Source organism: Mercenaria mercenaria, chromosome 1, assembly GCF_021730395.1.
Source record: "Mercenaria mercenaria strain notata chromosome 1, MADL_Memer_1, whole genome shotgun sequence".
In the NCBI taxonomy this organism is placed as follows: domain Eukaryota; kingdom Metazoa; phylum Mollusca; class Bivalvia; order Venerida; family Veneridae; genus Mercenaria; species Mercenaria mercenaria.
In genome coordinates this window covers 83,543,683-83,567,852 of record NC_069361.1, presented here as the reverse complement: position 1 = coordinate 83,567,852, position 24,170 = coordinate 83,543,683, and the positions used below count along the sequence as shown (strand labels likewise).

General features: G+C 35.3%; 3 protein-coding genes and 1 long non-coding RNA gene across 4 annotated transcripts; 1 reads left to right on the top strand and 3 right to left on the bottom strand.

The window, feature by feature from the left end:
* Positions 1-1,978: 1,978 nt before the first annotated feature.
* Positions 1,979-3,701, bottom strand: LOC123564765 (uncharacterized protein K02A2.6-like). Its single transcript, XM_045358571.2, has 2 exons — positions 3,003-3,701; positions 1,979-2,434 (listed from the first exon to the last, which is right to left on the bottom strand). Exons 1-2 carry the CDS (start codon positions 3,699-3,701, stop codon positions 1,979-1,981), a joined length of 1,155 nt encoding a protein of 384 aa, XP_045214506.2.
* A 7,398-nt stretch (positions 3,702-11,099) lies between these two features.
* On the bottom strand, positions 11,100-11,825 carry LOC128545842 (tigger transposable element-derived protein 4-like). Its single transcript, XM_053521366.1, has one exon. The coding sequence runs from the start codon at positions 11,823-11,825 to the stop codon at positions 11,100-11,102; it is 726 nt and encodes a 241-aa protein (XP_053377341.1).
* A 131-nt stretch (positions 11,826-11,956) lies between these two features.
* LOC123545424 (uncharacterized) lies at positions 11,957-12,698 on the bottom strand. Its single transcript, XM_053521313.1, has 3 exons — positions 12,594-12,698; positions 12,352-12,380; positions 11,957-12,188 (listed from the first exon to the last, which is right to left on the bottom strand). The coding sequence occupies exons 1-3, from the start codon at positions 12,696-12,698 to the stop codon at positions 11,957-11,959; spliced, it is 366 nt and encodes a 121-aa protein (XP_053377288.1).
* A 317-nt stretch (positions 12,699-13,015) lies between these two features.
* On the top strand, positions 13,016-18,089 carry LOC123545426 (uncharacterized). The gene is made up of 3 exons (XR_006685351.2): positions 13,016-13,350; positions 14,783-14,912; positions 16,566-18,089. It is a non-coding gene; the product is annotated as an uncharacterized LOC123545426 (long non-coding RNA).
* Positions 18,090-24,170: the final 6,081 nt, after the last annotated feature.

Genomic DNA, 24,170 nt, shown 5'->3' with positions numbered 1-24,170 from the left:
TCTTGGAATGTTGCAGAGATGGTTACTACTCTTTGCAGCATGGCGTTACCGTCAAACACCAAAACAACGTCATTTTTTTGGACGGCTGGTTAGCCTCTACATAGTGAGGTAGTTTTGACATGTCTGTTTTCACTGGCATTCCACCTGCAGTAGCTATAACAGCCAGTGGACAGGTCCTAGAGGAAAAGAAAGTGTCAATTCTAGATCTATGTCTTACAGAACAGCCAAAGGTACCAACGGTTCATACACGTTACTTCTGCTCTTATCTGTGGTGTTTTGTTTTAAGAATTGGTTACTTTCCTTGTATTTCAGCTGTGGCAAATGTTTTTAAGTTTGCTTCTCTTTATGGGGTCATGGAAATGAACTGATTTTTTATCAATCTTCTTTTAATAAATTCATCCATTGTCTTTAAGAGACTTCTGCTTTCGCAGGAATATCAGAAAACACTCAGTAAAGTTCATATAAGTTGGATTTTAAGCCTGGAATGGGTTTCTGAAGGATTCTATGCCATGATAACGTTGTTAACTTCTTCTTCATTCCTATGTATCTGAGCAGGTTTGTGTTCGGACAGGACTTCTACTGAAACCAATTATGCCACCCTCAGACTGGTCTATATTACGAATATCTACAGCATTTCTTGAGATGGCCTAGATAAATAAAATTGTTACTTCGGAGTAGCTCTTCTGGGGCCAACATTGAAAATTGGGAAGCCAAATGTGTAGCCTCACTAAATAAAGTCTTTACTTACTTACTTACTTCTGCAGCTGGATCAATATTTATCAATGTCAACACAGGTAAATGGGAATTACCGGGCGTAATTATAGTGGTCAAATGCGACAAACAAAAAAGAACACAGTTTGTACAGAGAGGCTATATATAAATCAAGAGCATTAATAATTGTCGCTTTGATGAGCAAAAATATCATGCGAATTATGTCTACATACATTAACCAAAATTGAGCAGTTTTGCCATTTTCACCCTTTCTGATTTGAACTGCTGATATCTGTTGAAATACTCTTCAAAGTCAGGGGAGTTATTATTTCAAAACACCCTTTCTTGACATGGACTTTCAGCCAGCCCGTTTCTGAACTATTAGGGATGTGTCTTTTGAGATGCTTTCCTTGCGGGATGCTATCTCTTCAAACTTGCGTAGAAGCAGCTGTTCAAGAGCTTCAATTAAAGTCGTGTATACATTTGGGGTGCAGTTGTAGTGTTTACCTGGTAATACTTCATCAAGTGAACCACAAGCACAAATTCCTGATTCTATTACAAGTTCTGCAAGACCATTGCCCTTCACTAATTTTCCTACAGTCCCAGATAGAGTAGATTGTGTGAATACACCCATTCTAACAATTATGTTACCAAGTTCATCTCTAGACTGCAGAATCAATGAATATGCCTTCTTAGCTACAGTCACAGTCACTATAGTATATTTCTGGCCATTCATTACTTGCTGTAATATCTTTGGAACAGACGAAAGAAGCCAGCAATGTTATATGGTCACTTTAATATATAAAAATACAATGCGTATATTCTAAGCTCATAATGTTAACTAACTATCATCTAGCCGTCTGCTATCAGAGAGACTACTTGGGCTTATCAGGTTACAGCTTAAGGAGAATCATGAATGAATATACTACATTTCTCTCTCTCATAAAGAAGTGTTTATGTTTATCTTATTTTCTCAGAGTTTAACATGAACACAGATAGTGAAAATATTTCCCTAATGAAATACAAGTAAACACCTTAATTGCATATCCTTAGCACAATATTTAAACACCTGTTTCTCAGGTATGCCATTACAAGGACACAGACAGATAAAATAAACATGATATCCCTGTGGTGTAATTAACAGTATCTTAATTGAACCACTCAAAAAAACACTTTTAAGTTCAGTCTATCAGGAGGTTTTCGTTCACGTGTTGGTTATCTTCTCGTAATCTCAGTTTCATTGCCAATTAAGGATTGACCTTCAGATCTACTTTGATCCACTTTCCGAAGGAATTCCTGGTTTCAGATTAGAGTGTCCACTATCTGAAATATTCTCACGTTTTTTACTTCCCGAGATATTAAGTCCTGTTGGTAATATGAATGGAATTCCAGAGTTCAAGTTCTCATCTTCTTGTGGGAAATTTGCTTCGTTTTTCCTTAAATGACAGTATCTGATTTTAGGCCCAACTTTAACTAAATATGTTACTGGTCCCTTTTGCTTTGTAACCGTTCCTGGTAACCATTTCCACTTTTTCCCGCCAGGTAAAGTTGTTTTTACCAACATGGTATCTCCTTCAACGAAATGTCTCATGACACTACGATTTCTATCATGACTTGACGCCATATTTTCCTGTTTTTGTTCAATATCCAACTCTTTATTCGGTTTAAGCAAAGTAAGTCTGCTTCTTAATTGGCTCTTCAAAAATAACACAGCCGGAGAGTCCTTTGTAATAGAATGAGGAGTATTTCTGTACCTTAACAGAACAGCCCGCCCGCTTAGCTCAGTAGGTAAGAGCGTTGGTCTACGGATCGCGGGGTCGCGAGTTCGATCCTCGGGCGGGTCGTATGTTCTCCGTGACTATTTGATAAACGACATTGTGTCTGAAATCATTAGTCCTCCACCTCTGATAATTCATGTGGGGAAGTTGGCAGTTACTTGCGGAGAACAGGTTTGTACTGGTACAGAACCCAGGAACACTGGTTAGGTTAACTGCCCGCCGTTACATGACTGAAATACTGTTGAAAAACGGCGTTAAACCCAAAACAAACAAACAAAAACAAAAAAACCTTAACAGAAAGTTGGATAACCTGTAATGTAAAGTATTGTTCTTTCCATTGTTTCTCGCCTCAAATAATTGTTTCTTAAGGCTCTTTTTCAGAACTTGAACGGCTCTTTCCGCTGCTCCATTCGAACTTGGATGATATGCTGGGACTAAAGTATGCCTTATTTCATTATTTTTCATGAACATGTGAAATTCTGCAGATGTAAACCTAGGATCATTATCACTCACAAATTCTTCTGGGAAACCCCATGTAGAAAACAATCCACGTAATTTTTCAGTGGTTTTCTCACTTGTTGTTGGCTTCATCGGAATTACTTCTAACCATTTAGAATAACTGTCCGTCACAACTAGAAATACTTGTTGTTTGAATTCGGCATAGTCAATGTGGATACGTTGCCATGGCCTTGTTGCCCATTTCCATGGATGTAGTGGTGCTGTTGCTGGTGAATTTTGAACTGACATGCATGTCGCACATCCTTTGACCGTTCTTTCGATATCTGAGTCAATGTTATTCCACCGTAAATAACTGCGCGCTAGAGCTATAGTTTTACACATTCCCATGTGTTCCTCATGCAATTTACTAAGCAACTGCTCTCTATACGGTTCGGGTATGACCACTCGTAATTCCCATAAAATAACTCCATTATCAACTGAAAGTTCATTTCGTCTGAAAAAGTATGGTTTCAAATCAGGATCATTCACGTACTTTGGCCATCCATTAAGTGTGTACTCATACACTTTACTGAGTATAGGGTTCTTTCGTGTAGCCTCCGCGATATCCTTGGCATTCAACGGTATATCTGTGATAAATGAAACAAAGTCAACGTCCTCTTTATAACTAGTGTTCATCGGTAATCGCGATAGAAAATCACAGTTCGTGTGATCAGCAGATTTCCTGTACACTATGTCATAATCATAGGCTGACATGTCACAGCCCAACGCTGCATACGCGCTGCTGCCATGTCGGTATCCCTTTTTTCGGACCCAATATGGTTGTCAACGGCATGTGGTCAGTAATTAACGTAAACTTCCGGCCATATAAGTATTTGTGGAACTTTTTCACCCCAAATATTATTGACAGTGCTTCTTTTTCAATCTGTGAGTAATTCTGTTCACTCTGGCTTAACGTTCTTGAAGCAAAAGCTATCGGCCTTTCTCTGCCGTCTTCCATGATATGTGGTATGACTGCTTCTGTTCCATATTGTGAAGAATCACACGCAAGTGTCACTGGTTCTTTCATGACATAATGAACTAATAAACCGCTGTTTATTACCAGATCCTTGCTTTGATTGAATGCTTTGTCACATTCACTAGTCCATGACCATTTCTCGCCTTGCTTTAAAAGCTGATGTAGAGGATGAAGAACCGTTGCTAGATCTTGTAGAAATGATCTATAATACCCTATCAGTCCTAAATATGATTTCAGCTGACTGACATTTGTCGGTGTTGGACAATTTCGTACCGCCTCTATTTTATCCTCTGTAGCATGTATTCCGTTCTTATCTACAAAATGTCCCATGTAAATCACTCTGTCCTCCAAGAAGGAACATTTCTCTTTTTTAAGTTTCACATTGTGCTCACTCAGCCGACGTAGTACCTCTCGTAGGCATTTCAAATGCGTTTCATCATCCGGCCCTGTTATCAAAATATTATCAATTCTGCACACAACATGCGGATACCCGACAAGATTTTGTCCATAACTGACTGAAATATAGCTGGGCTCGAGCTCACACCGTAGACAAGTCTTCGGTATCTATACAGACCCATATGTGTATTCACCGTTAATAACTCCTCAGAGTCCTTGTCTAATTCTAACTGTGTATAAGTAGAGATAGTACCTAAGTTTTTCAAATCATAGGTTTGGAGTTAAAAAGCTTTGAAATGAAGAGAAATGTCCATATATTTCTCAAAAACAGAAATATAGACAATATTTTAACCAGAAGTGCGGAGTTATGAGCATTTAATATTTTCATGATAACGAAAATTTTGTGATCAAGGAAATGTAACTCTTCTTGAACATGGAGAGCATAAACATCAAAGGGACATAATATAGTCAATATTTTCTAATTGGGTACATTTGATTTAACATTCAACTTTGATCTGGACTGCTAAATACTGATCCATGATACTGTGTGCTAAAAATTTAGAACATCTGGAACAGTCTATTAACAGCAAAACTATGCTTTAGCAGAATCTAAATAGTTAAGCTCTTACTGGGACTCGAACCCAGGACCTCTCACCCCTAAGGCAGACACTCTACCACTTCCCTATAACAGCAGTAGCTAATAGCTATGCAGTTTAATTGCTGGATTACATTGCGTGAACTGGAACAATAATCGGTGAACTCCGGATTACCGGCGTATTCGCTTTGTTACCTAACGGCAATTTTTGTGTAAAGAAAAAATATGATCTAATGCTGCCAACGTCATAATTGGTCAAATCTGCCCAAATTTCTCTGACGTGTTGTTCAGAGTATGAACTTACTAACTGGCAGTACCAGTGAAATATTACTTACACTGAATCTTTTATATTTGCCCTTTTTGCAGCTGCCGAACGGCAAAGACGATGAGATTTGTCCAAATATAAGTAATCATTTTACCAGTTTTGAGAGGATTTCAATTGATGGGAAATTACAGTTACAAACTAAATACCTTTCTGCAACACATGGAGTCATTAGCATTCACTGTCAATCAGTATTATGACTGAGATCGACTGTCATTCATTCATTTCAAAGTTTCATAGACAGAGTCCGTTGTTTACATTTTTATCGTAACCGGTGCACTTGTAAAAATCACTTTAGTTTGAAAAATCAAAGTATGCGAAGAGCTATGGTACGGTCTCTAGTATAAGCCTGGGACAAATCTAGCTTTGAAAATTTCTCCCCACCAGCTAACGTCGCAAATAGATCCTCTGTATTTGGTATTGGGTACTGTTCTTCACTGATTTCGCGGTTCACGGTTACTTTATAATCTCCACATATACGAACACTATTATCAGGTTTGGGAACTACCACCAGGGGTGTAGCCCAATCACTATTTTTAGCTCGACTATTCGAAGAATAAGTAGAGCTATCCTACTCACCACGGCGTCGGCGTCGGTGTCGGCGTCGGCGTCGGCGTCGGCGTTGGCGTCACACCTTGGTTAAGTTTTTCGTACCAGTCCACATTTTGACAAAGTCTTTTGAGATAAAGCTTTGAAACTTTCAACACTTGTTTACTATCATCATGGCCAGTTATAGGCAAGAGCACATAACTCCATCAAGGATTTTGGCTGAATTATGGCCCCTTTAGACTTAGAAATCATGGTTAAGTTTTTCGTACCAGTTCATATTTTGACAAAGTCTTTAAAGATAAAGCTTTGAAACTTTCAACACTTGTTTACCATCACCATGGCCAGTTATAGGCAAGAGTACATTACTCCATCAGGGATTTTGGCTGAATTATGGCCCCTTTCGACTTAGAAATCTGGGTTAATATTTCGTACCAGTTCATATTTTGACAAAGTCTTTTGAGATAAAGCTTTGAAACTTTCAACACCGGTTTACCATCACCATGTCTAGTTATAGGCAAGAGCACATAACTCCATCAAGGATTTTGGCTGAATTATGGCCCTTTTTGACTTAGAAATCTGGGTTAATATTTCGTACCAGTTCATATTTTGACAAAGTCTTTTGAGATAAAGCTTTGAAACTTTCAACACCTGTTTACCATCACCATGTCCAGTTATAGGCAAGAGTACATAACTCCATCAAGGATTTTGGCTGAATTATGGCCCCTTTTGACTTAGAAATCTTGGTTAAGTTTTCCGTACCAGTTCATATTTTTTGTAAAGTGTTTGACATATGGCTTTGAAACTTTTATCACTTGTTTAGTATAATAGTCTCTATCTGTAGGAAAGAGAACATAACTCTGTCATCTATTTTGGCTGAATTATATTCCTTTTTGGACTTTGAAATTGGTTCTGTTTTCATACAAGTCTATGTTTTGTCAAAACTGTTTGACATATGGCTTTTAAACTTCGAACACTTGTTTATCATTATGATTTCCATCTGTAGGCAAGAGTACGTAACTATTTTGACTGAATTATGGCCCTTTTTGGACTTTGAAATTGGCTCATATATTGCCATTTAGTGCAAGACTTATCGAAATCGAAGTAATACAGGAACATTGTTTGTCTAATCTATTATTTCTTTTGTCTGAATATCCGTGGAAATATTTTGACCCAATTCTTCAATCAATTCTTCGAATAGTCGAGCGCGCTGTCATCAGACAGCTCTTGTTTACTTTGTAAACTATCCCACATTTCTCCGTCCGATTAAACTCCTTTTCCACGGCTTCCTTGACCGCGTAAGGTACCGGCCTAGCCTTACAAAATACTGGTTTTGCGTTGTCGCGTAGCCTGATATTCGCTTTAAAACCCTTTATAGATAAATTGTGCCCTTTTTCACTTTCAAAAAGGTGTGCATATTCCGTTTTCACACTCTCAAGCGAATCCGCAGATTGCACATGAAAAATACTTTTCCAGTTCAATGGAATTTCCTGCAACCAATTTCTCCCAAATAATGCCGGTCGATTTCCTTTCACTATGATTAAGGAAAGTTCATACGTTTTCTCACCATATGTCACAGGCACCGTTATTTGACCTAAGAGTTCAATTTTATCCCCCGAATACGACTTAGTTTCAAATTAGTTTTTTCTATTGGATAGTCTCGTAAGGCCTTTTTATACACATTTTCTGAGACAATGCTAACAGAACTGTTTTCCGACGACCGAAACTGATGTACACTATTTAGCTCTTCGCTATCCGAGGAGTCAACATATTTCGCCGATCCTGTCCCTGCCAAACACTTTTTGGCTACATGCCCTTTACGCTTACATTTAAAACACTTGGATGTTTTAAAACGGCATTTGTCCGGGTCGTGCATATTTCCGCACCGGAAACACTCCTTAGATCGTATACTTGTACCTTGACCACCTCTGCCAGTATTCGTGTGCACATTTTTCTGAAAACCTTTATGCACCTTGTGCTTCTCTTTGTGGCGTATGGAATTAATGTTAGCAGCCGCACCCTGAGGCTGGAAACTCGCTGTGTCCTCAGAAGCCATCTCCATGGTTGTCGCAATTTGACATGCACCGTCAAATGTCAAATCATCTTCAGATAACAATTTCCTCTGGATAACTTCAGACTTCAGGCCGCAAACTAGCCGATCCCGGAGGGCATCATGTAGAAAATTCTTAAATTCACAGGATATGGTCAGCTTTCTCAATGCCACCACATAATCTGCAATTTTCTCCCCCTCTCTCTGGTTACGTTTATTGAACTTGAAACGTCCTGAAATAACCAATGGCTTTGGCATATAATGTCCTTTTAACACTAGATTTCTTAAAATTCCATATGGCTCTGGACCCATAACAGACAAAAATACAGCAACTTGTTTTTCGTCTTTAATTCCATTTGCACTAAAGTACTGTTTCATCTTTTCAACATAGTTTTGAAAAGTTTCTCTGTCTGGTTTAAATTCACCAAATTTGCCAATGTTCGCCATAATTTATCAGTTTTAATAAACACAGTTTGCAAAAGTAAAATGTCAATTTATTTTAAACCATTTTTATCCTCGTCGTCAGATGTAATATCTTTGGAACAGACGAAAGAAGCCAGCAATGTTATATGGTCACTTTAATATATAAAAATACAATGCGTATACTCTAAGCTCATAATGTTAACTATAACTATCATCCAGCCGTCTGCTATCAGAGAGACTACTTGGGTTTATCAGGTCACAGCTTAAGGAGAATCATGATAAACTACACTTGCATCTACCGATATTTGTAAGATATGCTGGACTACAGCATTATCATTGTATGGATAATTCAAAGGTGCCGTTTATATGAAGCAAATTTGAGCACACACTCTCTCTCTCTCTCTCTGTCTCTGCAAATCATTTCACACATTTGTTATTTATTTATCTATTTATTTAAATATTTCATTTCCTTTCATTTCATTTCATTTTCCACTCAATGAAATCAGTTTCATTTTACATGAAAATGGTTTGTTTGTTAATCATGATGAAGAAAATTACATGTATGTAAGTTTAAACTTCAATGCACATTCTAAGTCCTTTGAAATTTTCATAAAAAATTTACATTAAATAAAAAAATTACACATTTCAAATTAATTATAAATGCATTCGAAATATTTTTAAGAGATCCAAGATTAATAATAAACAATAAAGTATTTTAAATAACTTACCGTTCTCATATTTCGTCGTTTTGGACCAAATTTAGCGTAACCCTCCTTGATCGACTCTGACTTTTATCCAGCCAGAGAGCGTGTTTTTTGGAACATCAAACATTTTAGCGATTTCTGTTTTTGATTTCAGACCTTTTTCACATTCGATGATGGCGTTATATTTTGTTTCTAAAGTTTTGGAATCTAATTTTCGTTTTGTACCTTGCTTTCCAGTAGCCGACTTAGCTATCCCCCCGTTTCCAGGTCCTTTACTAAGTTGTTCAGCCATGCTAAAGCAGTATAAAAATTGACATCAGATCTCTTGTTTTTATGCAGAAAAATAAAGACAGACATTGCTCAATTATCTTAATAAATTTTATTTGTGATAATCAAAGCTCATTAAAGCATTGCAGTGAGCGAAAGTCACTTTGTTTAATTTGTTTGTCTTATACCGACGCTAAGTACATAAGCGTGTGAAAATTACGCACGCGCCGGTTAAAGGGGAAGCTTGGCGAATGTCAGGCAGAGGTGTGAAAAACTTTGTAAACACAAGCCATTCAACCACAAGCGACAAATTGTCTGTTCGACTGAATAGGTGTAATTATCACTGTAATTGTGCCAAGGGGACCACCAAATGAGTTCGAGAGTTCGAATTTTCGAAGTTCGAGCGATCCGAGGTAGAACTATATAGAATAAAGAAGGAATAAATTCGGGACCGGGCAAAGAGTTCGAGCGATCCCGGGTGTTCGAAAGATCCGAGTTCGAGCCATTGAAGTTCAACTGTCGAACTTCGATGGCTCGAACTCGAGGGTCCCGTGGAAATTAGTTCGAGTTTTCCGTTGTTCGAGCCATCCAAATGGCGGCTATTTTGAATTTGGGAATTAAGAGGGAATTAGTTTGTTACAAACCTTACATCGTAATATATTGTCATATTTTACCTAAATATGTGTATGATACGATGATAAATAAAAAACGAACGCTGAAATATTTTTATTATTTATTTTCAAACGAATAATAAAAAAAAACACACATAAAACATTGCTATAATTACAAGAATTAGTGAAGACAGCATCAAATAGAAAAACATGAATAGCAAACCTTCATGAATCATAGCCCAGTACAAACACTATCAAATATAAACATGTTAAAACAATTAATTCACGGACATGTACACAGAAGTACTAAATGACGTCACATGTAGACATAGGCTATAAATAGACACTTGAAATCAATACACAACATTAAGGTATTAGGCCCATAATTGAGTACCTCCTTTTTGAGGAGTATTCAATTCCTACCATAAACTTACTTTGACAGCAATTTTCAGGGAGGCGTAGGTTCAAGCCCTACTGGGACCAAATTTTTTTTTCCTTGTTTTTCTTTTTTTCTAGTAAGATTTTACTTCTTTTAAGACTTGTTATTGATTTATTGTACTAAAATGGAAAAAAATTCATTTGATATGCGATTTCTTGCTGTTAAAAGTGAATTTACCTCTAAACAAAAGGGGTAGAGTTAGACATCTTTAAAAATACTGAGTTACATGCGGTAAAAGTTCTCTATTTTGTCTTCATTCTTTAGATTACATATTGTGGAAGAAATGTAAGTAGGTTTTACTTCTGCCCCAAGGTTATTTTTGAATGAAGTGAGCAAATTTCAAAACAGACCCGCAAGATTCGACCATAATTTTTCAATATTGGAGATGGAATTCTGTCTGATTAAATCCGTTTACTTGTGGCACCCTAGAAAAAATAATATTGACAGTTTTTATTTAAAGTTTTACGATTGTTTACCAATAGTTTGATGTTTCTTTCATAAAAAATAATGGAATAATAAATTCTCTGAAAACGTTTTGGATAAAGGCCACCACTTTGAAATTTGTCTACTTGAGCTTTAGGAAATACCATAAATTACACAAAATTTATAAAAAACGGCACGGTAAAAGTTTTTAAAAATTTGCATATAAGTGCGAAGCACGGTCAACTGTAAGAATATACCAAGCAAATGCCATTTTTTAAACATTACTATTAGGGGTCTAATACCTTAATGAGCATACGTCAGTTTATTTACAATATCAGTGTGTCATGTACAGTATACAGTTTATTTTTTGAAGAAATCCATGATGGAGGACTGAACCGCCGAACGCTTGTTGAACTCTAATTTGGAGAGATATTTGTACATAGAACACATGAGACTGAGTTCGTGATTGGAATTGTCCTGGCACTCGAAGAACTGAGTGAGTGTTTCACACGCTTTCATAGCGTCAGACAGAGACGGTGGCGGTGTTGGTGCTGGCTCGTCGTCGTCGATTTCTGGCTCACTAACATCACAGATTTTAGCCATAATCAAATCATTCACAATGTCACTATCAGTTACCTCAGCGCACACTTGAATATCTATTTCTATGTTGTTGTATGAGTCCATCTCATCCTGCTGGATCTTGTAGAGTTCCACTAGAGTTGCTAGCGGAACGTCGTCATCATCGTCGTCGCCGTCGACCACGGAAACGGCTGGTGGAGTGATTTCACTCAGTCGGAACCCGGCGTGAGAATAGCAGTTGGCGATTGTTTCTGGTTTCACCTGGGACCACGCTCGTCGGAGATACCGTAAAGCGTCTAGCACTGTCACTGTGAATTCGGTGTTGTTGTCCATGGATCGGATTTGTTTTTTGATGATCATTTTTCGATACTTAACTTTCAGATTCTTGATTACACCCCGGTCCATCGGTTGTGTCACACTTGTTGTATTGGGAGCAAGAAACACTAGCTCAATGTTCCGTAGACCCTTGACCACTTTTGGGTGGGCCGGACAATTGTCAACAACCATCGCGATTTTACGTTTCTGAATTTGAAATTGTTTATCAAGCTCAAGGAGCCAGTCACTGAAGATATCACCTTGGTATTGAAGTCGTACTTACATGGTAGAGTTTTAACGTTTTTGAAACACCGCGGGTTTTTTTATTTACCTATCACAAACAATGGAACTTTATCTTCACCTGTCATGTTAGCACAAACTAAAACTGTAATCCGCTCTTTGCTACGTTTACCACCTACACATTTCACATTCTTAAATTCTAGAGTTTTATCTGGTGTGAGTTTGAAGAACAAGCCTGTTTCGTCGGCGTTATAGATGTCACGACCACTTGTCAACCTCATTCTGATCAGCGGATTTCGCTTCACCACTAACAGTCTTAAATGTAATGTTATTTCGCTCCTTGAACCTATCGAGCCACCCTGTAGATTGTTTGAAGTCGTCGATACCTAGTTGTTCGGCGAAGAAGCTGGCTTTCTGGAGCAGGATCGGCCCCGTAACGCTGATATCGGGGTCACGAACCTGAGTGAACCAACGTTACAATGCTGACTCTAATTCTTCGTAGTTGCCCTGAAAATATAAAAAATATCACATGATTAGCAATGATTATAACATAATTTTCCATAGAACATAAATGCACATTATAGGTCCTTTGAAATTTTCATAAAAAATTTACATTAAATAAATAAATTACACATTTCAAATTAATTATAAATGCATTCGAAATATTTTTAAGAGATCCAAGATTAATAATAAACAATAAAAGTATTTTAAATAACTTACCGTTCTCATATTTCGTCGTTTTGGACCAAATTTAGCGTAACCCTCCTTGATCGACTCTGATTTTTTTATCCAGCCAGAGAGCGTGTTTTTTGGAACATCAAACATTTTAGCGATTTCTGCTTTTGATTTCAGACCTTTTTCACATTCGATGATGGCGTTATATTTTGTTTCTAAAGTTTTGGAATCTAATTTTCGTTTTGTACTTTGCTTTCCAGTAGCCGACTTAGCTATCCCCCCGTTTCCAGGTCCTTTACTAAGTTGTTCAGCCATGCTAAAGCAGTATGAAAATTGACATCAGATCTCTTGTTTTTATGCAGAAAAATAAAGACAGACATTGCTCAATTATCTTAATAAATTTTATTTGTGATAATCAAAGCTCATTAAAGCATTACAGTGTGCGAAAGTCACTTTGTTTAATTTGTTTGTCTTATACCGACGCTAAGTACATAAGCGTGTGAAAATTACGCACGCGCCGGTTAAAGGGGAAGCTTGGCGAATGTCAGGCAGAGGTGTGAAAAACTTTGTAAACACAAGCCATTCCGGCGACAAATTGTCTGTTCGACTGAATAGGTGTAATTATCACTGTAATTGTGCCGAGGGGACCACCAAATGAGTTCGAGAGTTCGAATTTTCGAAGTTCGAGCGATCCGAGGTAGAACTATATAGAATAAAGAAGGAATAAATTCGGGACCGGGCAAAGAGTTCGAGCGATCCCGGGTGTTCGAAAGATCCGAGTTCGAGCCATTGAAGTTCAACTGTAGGTGTATTTATATTTTGTTATACATGTATATTTATATGTTATAGAAAATATGATACATATTTATAGAATTTGTACATGTTATATATCTGTTAAAACAAAATATTTTACCATATCCCAATTATTTTTTTACCTTTTTATAAAAAAAAATATTATAAACTCAAATAGTCAATAATATAATATTGTACCATCTTTACTATACATTACCGCTTATTTGTTCCGTAATAATTAGAAATATTTTACAACTGATGTATGTTAAGCTCTTATCTGTTTAAACCATTTATGGCTAACTGTAGTGCCAGTAAGTATTTTCTAAAAAAATATTAATTGTAATGTATAAAGTAGGCTTTAACGTAAAAAGAACCCGACTGCCAGATGGTAGAATTTCTGGAATGATAGCTCATATCATATGCTTTAAGAAACTCACAGCAAAGAAATATCCCTAGAGTGAGGACGAATGGTTATTGTCAGCTCAAGGTCTACTATTCCTAAATCAAGGTACTAGAGGTATAGAGGTAGTATTATATCTGTATGAAGGGCTTTCTCTGTTTTGCCTCTTTTCTTTTGGCGGAAGGGCTAGTTGTTGTTGTTGTTGTTGTTGTAGTTTTTTCTCCTCCTCTTGTTTAATTTATTCTGCCTTTTATATCTTTTGCAAGTGTATAATTTTATAAATGCAATAGCATAGAAGTGATAGATAATTTCCTTACACACTTTCTTTCACTCTAACTTGTCTATATAATTCTCCACCAGTAGTTTGTGATTGATTTTATAGCACAACAAATTTAAGAATTTCTGCCTAAGGGGATTTACAAATAGTTTCTTGTTTATTTCAATCACACTATTCTTTCACCACCAAATTGTATTCTTACACTATTAAGGTAACACTAAAAATAATATTGTTTAAGCAATTTTCTTTTTCTATTAGCTTTACAAGCTTAACATATTGTGTAATAATTTCTGCCTTCTACAATTTGATGCACAGGGAAAAAGTTTTGGTAGTTACGATTATGTTTCATTCACACACCGGATTCAGAAATAGAACAAATCTTTCGCACAGCTGAAAGTTAAGAGCCACATGTACTAATTAACAGTGATTGACAGACATTAGACCGATATTTTAGTAAACTAATATGGTTTCATTTATGCAACAGTACTAAATGGGTAATGCAGTCTTAATCACACCGAGCGTCACATACAGGTTTATGTAGCTTTAGTGGGCATAGATACACTGAATTTGTAATAGCATCACTGGACACATGCATAAAAATTCTGCTATGGTATTGGTATTTAGCGCTACATTTAGCTATTAAATCTTCATATTTCTGTATTTTGGTCTATAGTACGGACTACGAAGTTGTAATAGTTTTAAAATTAACAGATACCTCTCCTTTATGTCTTACTGTTCGACTGTGAAATCTTTTTTCTTTCCTAGCCTACCCTGCACTGCACTCCCGGTTGTGGATGATAAGGTAACAAGGTACAGTTACCTGCCCTTCGTTACCCCAGCTAAAGGAGGTGTATCCGAGAGAAAAGAGGTCCCTCATTTCATGATGGATTTGATTGTAAGTAGATATTCTGAGCTTCTGAAAGTAGCCAAATTTTATAGACCTGATGTAAATGAAGAGAAAGGGGTAAAAAATTCTGGAAAATCATGGTTTCTTGTGCAAATGACAGTCTGCGGATTTGTACAAAAAGTAGGCTGGACCGCTTCACTTTGTAAAAATGCAATACAGTATTCATTCTGACAGATGTGAGGAGAAAAGTAGCAGGTCAACAGGTCACTTCAAAGTGATTTTTGTGTTTCTCTTGGATAGATTTCTAAAGAGAAGGTATTTGCATTTGTCTTCAGAACATTGTGTCAAAGCCTTGCATTGATATATTTGTATGTAACCCTATGGGAAATTAATTGTACTTTGGGGCCATAAAATTCGGGGTTTTTTTACCAACACGAAGATACAAAGCTACAACTACCGCCCCTGAGTACCGGAGACAGTTGTTTTTACCAGCTTTTAACCGAAAAATACCTTCACCTTGTGTTAAAACGTTTACGCTTTTATTTAATTCTCATTGTTTTTATTCAAGTTGAGTCTTCTTTCAATGCTTTTAAAGAGGGATGTTCATTTCCCAGGGAAACATATTAGCACTCTAGCATGTCAATAATTAATAGTCATCTGCAAATTGGATACTCAGTTAGTGGTCAGCCAGATATATTTATCTTACATATTAATTACCATCACATGTGTTTTATGGTTTGGCTTGATGTTATCAGTCCTTTCTTTTTTTCAAGATAAAAAGACTGATGATTTTTGCTGCTGTAGTATTATTTTCTTTGCAATGCCATTCTCGCTATTAATTCTTTGAGGTCGTGCAGTCACAGTTAGTAAACTTTAATTCGTCAATAGTTTATAACTACTGAAACAAAATGCAAATACCAAGTTGGTTAAAGTTCAATTTATTATGGATGCATTTAATAAAAAATAGCATGATGTAATTAGCAAATAATCAAGGCCTTCGAGTTGTTTATCGTCTAATTTACCACGGTTCAGAGTTCAGATGCGTAGGGATTGAACCACGAGGGCGTTAGCCCGAGTGGTTAAATACTGAAGCATCTGAACTCTGAACCGTGGTAAATTAGACGATAAATAACAAGAAGGCATTGCTTGTTTTCATTCTGACATGCTCATTGATAAATTTTAATAGATATTATACTGGACTTCATTTCCGCGAGGAGTAATGTATCAGACGTCATGCGGCAATTTGACGTCATAATTGACGTCATAATGCTCTATTACCGGTCCGCGCGTCAACCGTTGTTTATCGCAGAATATTAGAGCTTGATTTCCTTCTTTGTTTAACTGGAAATCAAACCGAGTCGTGTTAGAATCAATGATTAATTATATCAAATAATTATAAGATTATTATGTATACACTGGTCAATATCAAATCGTAAATGTTATGTGCGCTGTCTGCAAATGTTCCGTATATACCATTTTTTAAGTTAAATCAAAATATCGTACTAGATCATAAGTCGACGTATACTTTTGAGGATGAGACGGGGCGGTTCAACCTATGAATTGGAATCACGCCGACTGGTAGGCATTTGATTCCGTGTCAATCTTGATAATGCAATACTATTTGGAATTCCTTTTTACAATATTATGACGGCAACTTTTGTATCTTTATAATTAAATGGGTTCTTGTGAATTTTATTTCAGAATAAATTTGCAGTATAAAATCCATAGAATGAATTCAATACAGTGTACACTCAAAGTGGACACCATATCATGTGTTGGTATGAAACCTGGCGTGGAATTACAACAAAAATTACTCTCACTCAACACTCGAATTTGGTTTAAACATATTTTATTTTGCAATATTTTTTACAACATGATTACAAATATACAATAAAGGATTGGACAGGAAGCTTTATAAGCTTAAGGTTGTCCTCTCCCTTTTACAACAATGTGCATATATAGGTCATGGCAATAGAAACCTTCAAATGCATGGAAAAAAATACAAAAGTTTACTAATGAATATTACACAGGTGTAAAGTAACTATTTATAAAGTTATACGTAGTAAGAGATACTGGTTTAAAAAAAGAAAGAAAAAGGAACAGAAATAGTAAGAAATTGACAACAAAACCAGGGGCAATTACATGATGGAGTTACTATCACTTAACACAGTTAAAAGGGTTTGATATGCTATTTTTCGTGTAAGCTATTTCTGACATGTTTACTTCTTGTAGATCAAAATCGTTTGGATTTAACAATGTAACACTGAACAGCAGTAAATATTTCTACGTTGGAATCATCTGATAGGGCAGGATTACCTTGTAAGATAACATTTAATGTTGGAGTACAAAACTGGGATATGATATTGAACAATTGTATTCTTAAGTGAGAATACCTCGGGCATATGAAAAAATAGTGATAAGGCGTTTCTACATCCCCGCAGTCACACTTTGGAGACTCAATAATGTTTTTAGCAAAGAGCTCAGAAGATAGAGAGCTGCATTGCGTACGTAGCCTTGTATGAAGTATTCGAGATTTTCTTACTCCTGTCAGAAAGTACTTTGGAACAGTAGGAATGTCATTATTTAATATACGCTTAAAGGACGCTAGAGAACAAGCATTACGTATTTCGTCTGGAAGAGCGTTGAAATCCCGTATGACTGATGGAAGGAAGGAATTGTAATAAAATGCAGTATGTGTGAATATAGTCTGAATATTTTCAGCATTTCTAAGAGGGAATCTGTGGTCTCTTCCTACATTAGATGGAACAAGGTCGGAAAGATAGGACGGTGTGAGGTTATTTTTCATTTTATAAAACAGCACTAACTTATGTTTTTTCCTTCTGTTTGCAAGGGTTTCCCAGCCAACTTCAGATAAAAGTTTGTCAATAGAAACGAGTTTCGTTGTTCCAGTTACTATTCTTGCTGCTTCATGCTGAATTTTTTCAAGTTCCTGTTTTTCATTTTGAGTGCAATTGTCAAAAAGTACGTCACCATATTCAAGAATAGGTCTAATGAATGATTTGTAGATTACCTCAAGAGAATTTCTGTCTAGCTGAAATTTTAACTTTTTCATGACATTTATTCGCAGCCAGGCTTTCTTTGTTATGTACTCAATTTGTGTAGTCCACCTAAGATCATTTGATAGAAAAATACCTAAATGTTTATGATTATGGACTTCGTTTATTTGCTGACCCTGCATTAATAGTGGAGGATGATAGACTCTATTTTGTTACTTACTTATGTCACAAAATATAGCCCTTATCTCTTTACCAGAATCAATAGCTTGTGAAAATAAATTGTGGATATATGTAAGTTTGTTTACTGTACAGTCACCCGGAACAAAACCAGACTGCAGGGGAGAGAGGATGTTATGTTCATGAAGAAAATTGAAAGTATGTTTGAACACGATTTTTTCAAACACTTTATTGACAGTACTTATGAGAGAAATAGGATGGTAGTTATTTACAAGAGAGGGGTCTCCAGACTTAAAAGTAGGTTTTAAATTAGCGTTTTTCCAAACTGTTTGGAACTGTAGAAATACGCATTGAGTAATTAAAGAGGTCACACAAGGGGCCGGATAGTTCTAGAGAAAGCTCACGAAGGATACGATTATTTATACTATCAGGGCCTGCAGCTTTACCTAGTTGAAGAGATTGTAAAACAGATATTACTTCATCTGGGGAAATAGTAATACTAACAAGGAGGTCGTGATCAACAGTTTGTGGGTGTGGCAGCGGGGGTGCTGAGTTCTCATCTATACGTGTTTGACCAACAAAAAAGTCATTGAACAAGTTGGCTTTACCAGGCATATCTTCAATAATTGTATCATCATATGACAAGGGAGGAATAGAGGAGGATGAATATGGTTTTATGAAAAATTTGAAACAAGACCACCAGGTTTTGTTGGTTTGAGATTCTGATTTTAACTTTCTAGAAAGAAGATCCAACTGTTGACTCTTTGCAAGAAGGATTTTGTTAACTATAAGATTGCGGAGGTTTCGAAATTTTTCCAAGTGATACGGAGTGTTTCTTTGTCTTGCCTTTCTATAGTAACGTTTACGTTTCCTAATTAGTAATCTGATTTCATTCGTGAACCAAGACGGTTCACCCTCTCTGATCAGTACTTTTCTGTTCGGGATACATATTTTGGCATTCTCAAACACTCGAATTTCAAATATACAAAATGCGCTATTACAAATGTAGATAAGAAAGACCTATGGAAATGTTATAAGTGTACTGAAAATAAATTTTGGTACCTTTTTGCTTGGATTACTAGCCATGAGGTGTCTAGACGTAATTATTCCAACTGAGAGCCTCATTCTGCACTCAGACTCTGGTAAATTACAGTTATACTATATAATTACAATATACTGAACTATACTTAAAAATGTAAAAGACCAATGTAACAATCACATATTCTTGCTCTCAAAATAGTGTCATTATGCACCTCAAAAGAGGTCATTTCACATTTTATTCTTGTAGCTGTAATAGATTATTAATGACAACTCCGTAGGTCAATATGGAATTTTCAAAACTGGGTATTAATTTAAAAAAAAGAATAAACTATCAAATAAACAATAATGAGAACAAACTATTTCTGATAAAAACCTAAATATTTGTCTCTGTAGGAATTTTTTCTTGAAATCCATAAAATAAAATGGAAATATCTCACATATTAGTGAACAGTTTGGTCCTTAATTGATCCCATGCGTTCTGGCTGGGTACATACTGGCTACTTTGACAATTACCAGTTAGTATATCAATGTACTATTGTTGTTCATTGCAAATAGTATACATGTATAGTACATATTCCTGACTGAGAGATAATCACAGCAGGCCATATGGCCAAGCTGGAAATGGATGGTCATATTTGCTTCCAGTAATCACTGGGTAATAAAACAAATGAAACTATGATTCTTAATAACCTGACAATTAGCTACATGCTATGACCACCTACCGCTACCAACATCCCCCTTTAAACTACTTATATTCTTGCACTTGACGCGCACCTGCTAGTTTACCCGAAAGGAACTTAAAGGACCACAACTAACACCCGAACGAATATTATATGAAAACCAGAGTTTGTAGCTGAGACTTCCTATTTACTGAAAATATGACCCGATTCATCGGATCTGACCAAGAGGTCATCAATATGTTCAAGGATACCCAACAAATAAACAAAAAAGATTGCCAATTTTCAAACCGGAAGTATGGTTTCCGACTGCATACGAACACGTCGCGCATCTTCGGCTGTTTTCGGAAGAATCATCCGAAACGAGACTATAATTTATAAATAGTTGCAACATATATTATATACCCAGACGATAACATGATTTTTACAAACTTAGCACAGGGAATTCAACATTTTTGTAACTCACAAAAACTTCATGAAAATCATTCTTATGATACAGGTAATATACAGTTATACTACAAGTCTTCGGGAGGCTAATTTAGGCCCTTGCCGAATAAAAGTGTTTTCAAAACACCGTCTGCAAACCTTTTCAGTTAATCTCTTTTCAGCATAGTTTTAAGAATATAACTGAATAACTATCTTACATTGTAGAAACAAAATATGATTGATATTTACCTAAATACACTTGATTTATGTACATATGGCTACATTAATTCAATAAAATTTTAGACATTAAATACATTGTCTTGGCCTAATCAATTTGAAACTAAAAATTTGTAAATCTCATATTTTTCATGCAAATTGTGTATAACTACCATCATGGAAATACAGTTGTTTTGTCGAGCGTCTTTTGAATTAATTTTAAAATCACGTGATCCCAAAGAATTTCCGACCGATTACGGAAAAGTTATAAACACGAAAGTAGGACAAAATGACCACCCGTGTCAGTCTAAGAAAATACAGAAACAATCTTTTGTTTATCTGTCCTCGTGTTGATTTCAAGGGTATATTGCACGGCTATCGTAATGTTTAGTAGTATATTTCAAAATGTGTAATCTTGTTTTAAGATTTATGTCTATTCATTTGTCTTTATTTTGCACCTTTAAACAAGGGGTTTGACCTCAACGGCAGATAGATAGATAGCAATATGAAAAAGATAGATAGATAGACAGATAGTTAGTTAGATAGATAGATAGATAGATAGATAGATAGATAACTGACCTTATATCACTGCTATCAATTCTGGACACCTCTGACTACTGTCGGTTGTACACTAGATCACAATACACTTGAAATCACTCCAATACATATATATTTATGATAACAAGTGCCGTATCTCAAAATTGGACGGTAAATTTCCCTTTACAATTTAAATAATACGCTTAAAAATACTAAAACACGGATTAAATTTAATAAGGATAGTGAAAATTCATAATTTATGGCGGCGCAGGTGACCGCCAGCAACGGCGCCACCGTTTATAATGTCTCACACACAAAAGTCTCGAAAATATGAGCTTTTCACAGCCGCTATTTGCCTATATTAAAGAGTGATCGATCAGTTAATTCTTGTGCGCTAAAATATCAATAGAATATTCTTAAGATAAAGAAATAAAACTATTTTTCATCCAATTTTCTCTCGCAGCACCACCGGAAATCATTTTGGAAGATGTACGGTACGGTACGGGATTAGGATCACCCGACCGGTTTCCAGGCGCTATGACTAGATACCGGAAAGGGCCCTTTCCGCAAAAAGGACTTAACATGATCGGAAAGGGCCTGCCATATGTTTATTACTGGAATTTAGTTAATTATTTCTTCATATTTCATTATGACATAATAAAAGAAAATAAATTACAAAAAGAAAGTTATCAATTTGTTATTTTTAAATGAATTATAGACAAAATACGAGTCATGACATAAACCGCGCTGATCGGAAAGGGCTTAACATGTTCCGAAAAGGGCCTTGTCACATGTTTATTCTTGGAAATTATTTAATTATTTCTTCATATTTCATTTAACAAATGAAAAAGAAATAATTTAAAATAAAACAATTATTAATACTCGAATTTTAAATGAATTATAGATAAAATACGGGTCATGACATAAACCGCGCTGATCGGAAAGGGCTTAACATGATCGGAAAGGGCCTGCTGTTTGTTTTATTATTGGAACTTATTTATTTATTTATTCATATTTCATTTATGAAATAGAAAAGAAAATAAATTATGAATTATGAAATAGCTATTTATGATTTTTAAATGAATTATAGACAAAATATGGGTTATGACATAAACTACGCTGATCGAGAAGGGCCTAACATGATCGGAAAGGGTCTGTCACATGTTTATTATTTGAAATTATTTAATTGTTTCTTCATATTTCGTATTTCGTTTAACAAAAGAAAATAAATTAAGAAAAAAGATCATTATCGATTTTTAAATGAACTATACACAAAACACATGTCAGTGCATAAACCGCGCTGATCGGAAAGGACCGGCCTTTGAATATATGCGGCGTAACAAACACGTGCCTCTGATTAGTCCTGATAGAGTTTGATTGGATTATCACACCTATCGATTATATCAATTAATCAGTATATTTGTAAGCACACACAAGTGCCATGTGACAAATAATGTCTTTATATTATAACAATATTTTTATACACTTTGCCTTTTGGACAGATAATAGCCTTTATTGACTTTAATTGCTTCTTCAAACAATGCCGCTAAATGTTTTGGGTAAAAAGTCACCTGATTCTTAGCATGCATGTGTGTACCGTTTGCACGGAACAGTGTAAGACGAACTGTATATTCTGTGAGGTAAGTGCAGTTAATATGATAAGCTTTTATCTAATTTAATACTTGTCGTTATTCCTGCAAATTGAAGAATTGAAGAAAAAAAACAAGTACATTGGGTTTAGTATTTTTATTTTGCACAAGAAATGCTTATAAAGCCGTAAATATATCAGCCGGCGAGCAGTAGTTGACAATGTTGTTTCCTCCGATGTTTAAGAAGACATACCTGAAATATAAAACATATGTATTTAAAAATCATTATCGTATACGTTTATAAAAATAATACGTATTCGTAGATATAAAAAAAATAATTGGTATATCCAATCTGTAATGCTATTTCTAAACGTCGTATTGATGCTTTTATTTTATATTGTATTACTATTTTGTTAATAATGTATGTATTCACTACACGTCATTTCACATACCAACATTTGAATAGGTACTGAAGCTAATTATTATAATGTGTTTTTGGCAACTCACGGTAGTAACACATAAGGCGTAACAGTGTTGCATATTAAGCACGTGCATGGCATGTGCACCAACATGCACATGTTTGTTTACACTTAACATATGATTATGATAGTACTTGGTTTACAAATTGTAACTATTTCCATTACTTAGATTAGAAAAAGTTTATAATGTCTTTTTCTTTCACCGAAAGAAAATATTATAAATATTTAGCAAAAATAGAAATTTACTTCTTACCTTGGTTTGTCCTTTAATAATCTATCATACATTGGCCTGAATTTTTTACGTGTTGACATTCCAGATACACCATAGAAGGCACATTTATATTTGAAATGCATATTGCCACTGGTATGCTTTTCTAGGCGTGTAACGTAACTGTCACCAAATATAGCATTATTATTCGAATGTTGCGTTTCTGAAATCAGTCTATGGTTTATATATTATATTATTGGATAAAGCATCATTTACTCAATCGCAAATTATTTTGTCAACGAAAAGCCGTAAAAACATCTAACCTTCTTTAAATATTTTGATTGACATGTAGCAATCAGTGTTTACTCAACTTGTGATTGATAGGTGACATATGAATAACCTGTCCGTTCGTTAATAACAATTATAAGGTACTTTTAACAGAACGATGAGCAATAACTTTAAAAGTATATTGCAAGAATATTTGTTATATTAAACTTCAAATAAATACATGTTTTATTAAATATTTAAGGGAGATCTGTATTTATTATCATCTCATCAATGTGCAATTTACACGGAGTTAAAACATATAACTAAAATACATTTAGTTTATGTACTGACGCGTATATTGTCAATAATTCATTTAAAAATAAAAATAAATGTTTTTTTTTTCTTAAGTTCTTTTCTTTTTGATTTGATAAATGAAATATGAAGAAAGAAATAAATAATTTCCAATAATAAACATATAACAGGCCCTTTCCGATCATGTTAAGCTCTTTCCGATCAGCGCGCTTTATGTAAAAATCAAAAATTCATATATTTTTTTCGTATGTTCTTCTCTTTTTGATTTGATAAATGAAATATGAAGAAATAAATAAACAATTTCCAATAATAAACATATAGCAGGTCCTTTCCGATCATGTTAACCCCTTTCCGATCAGC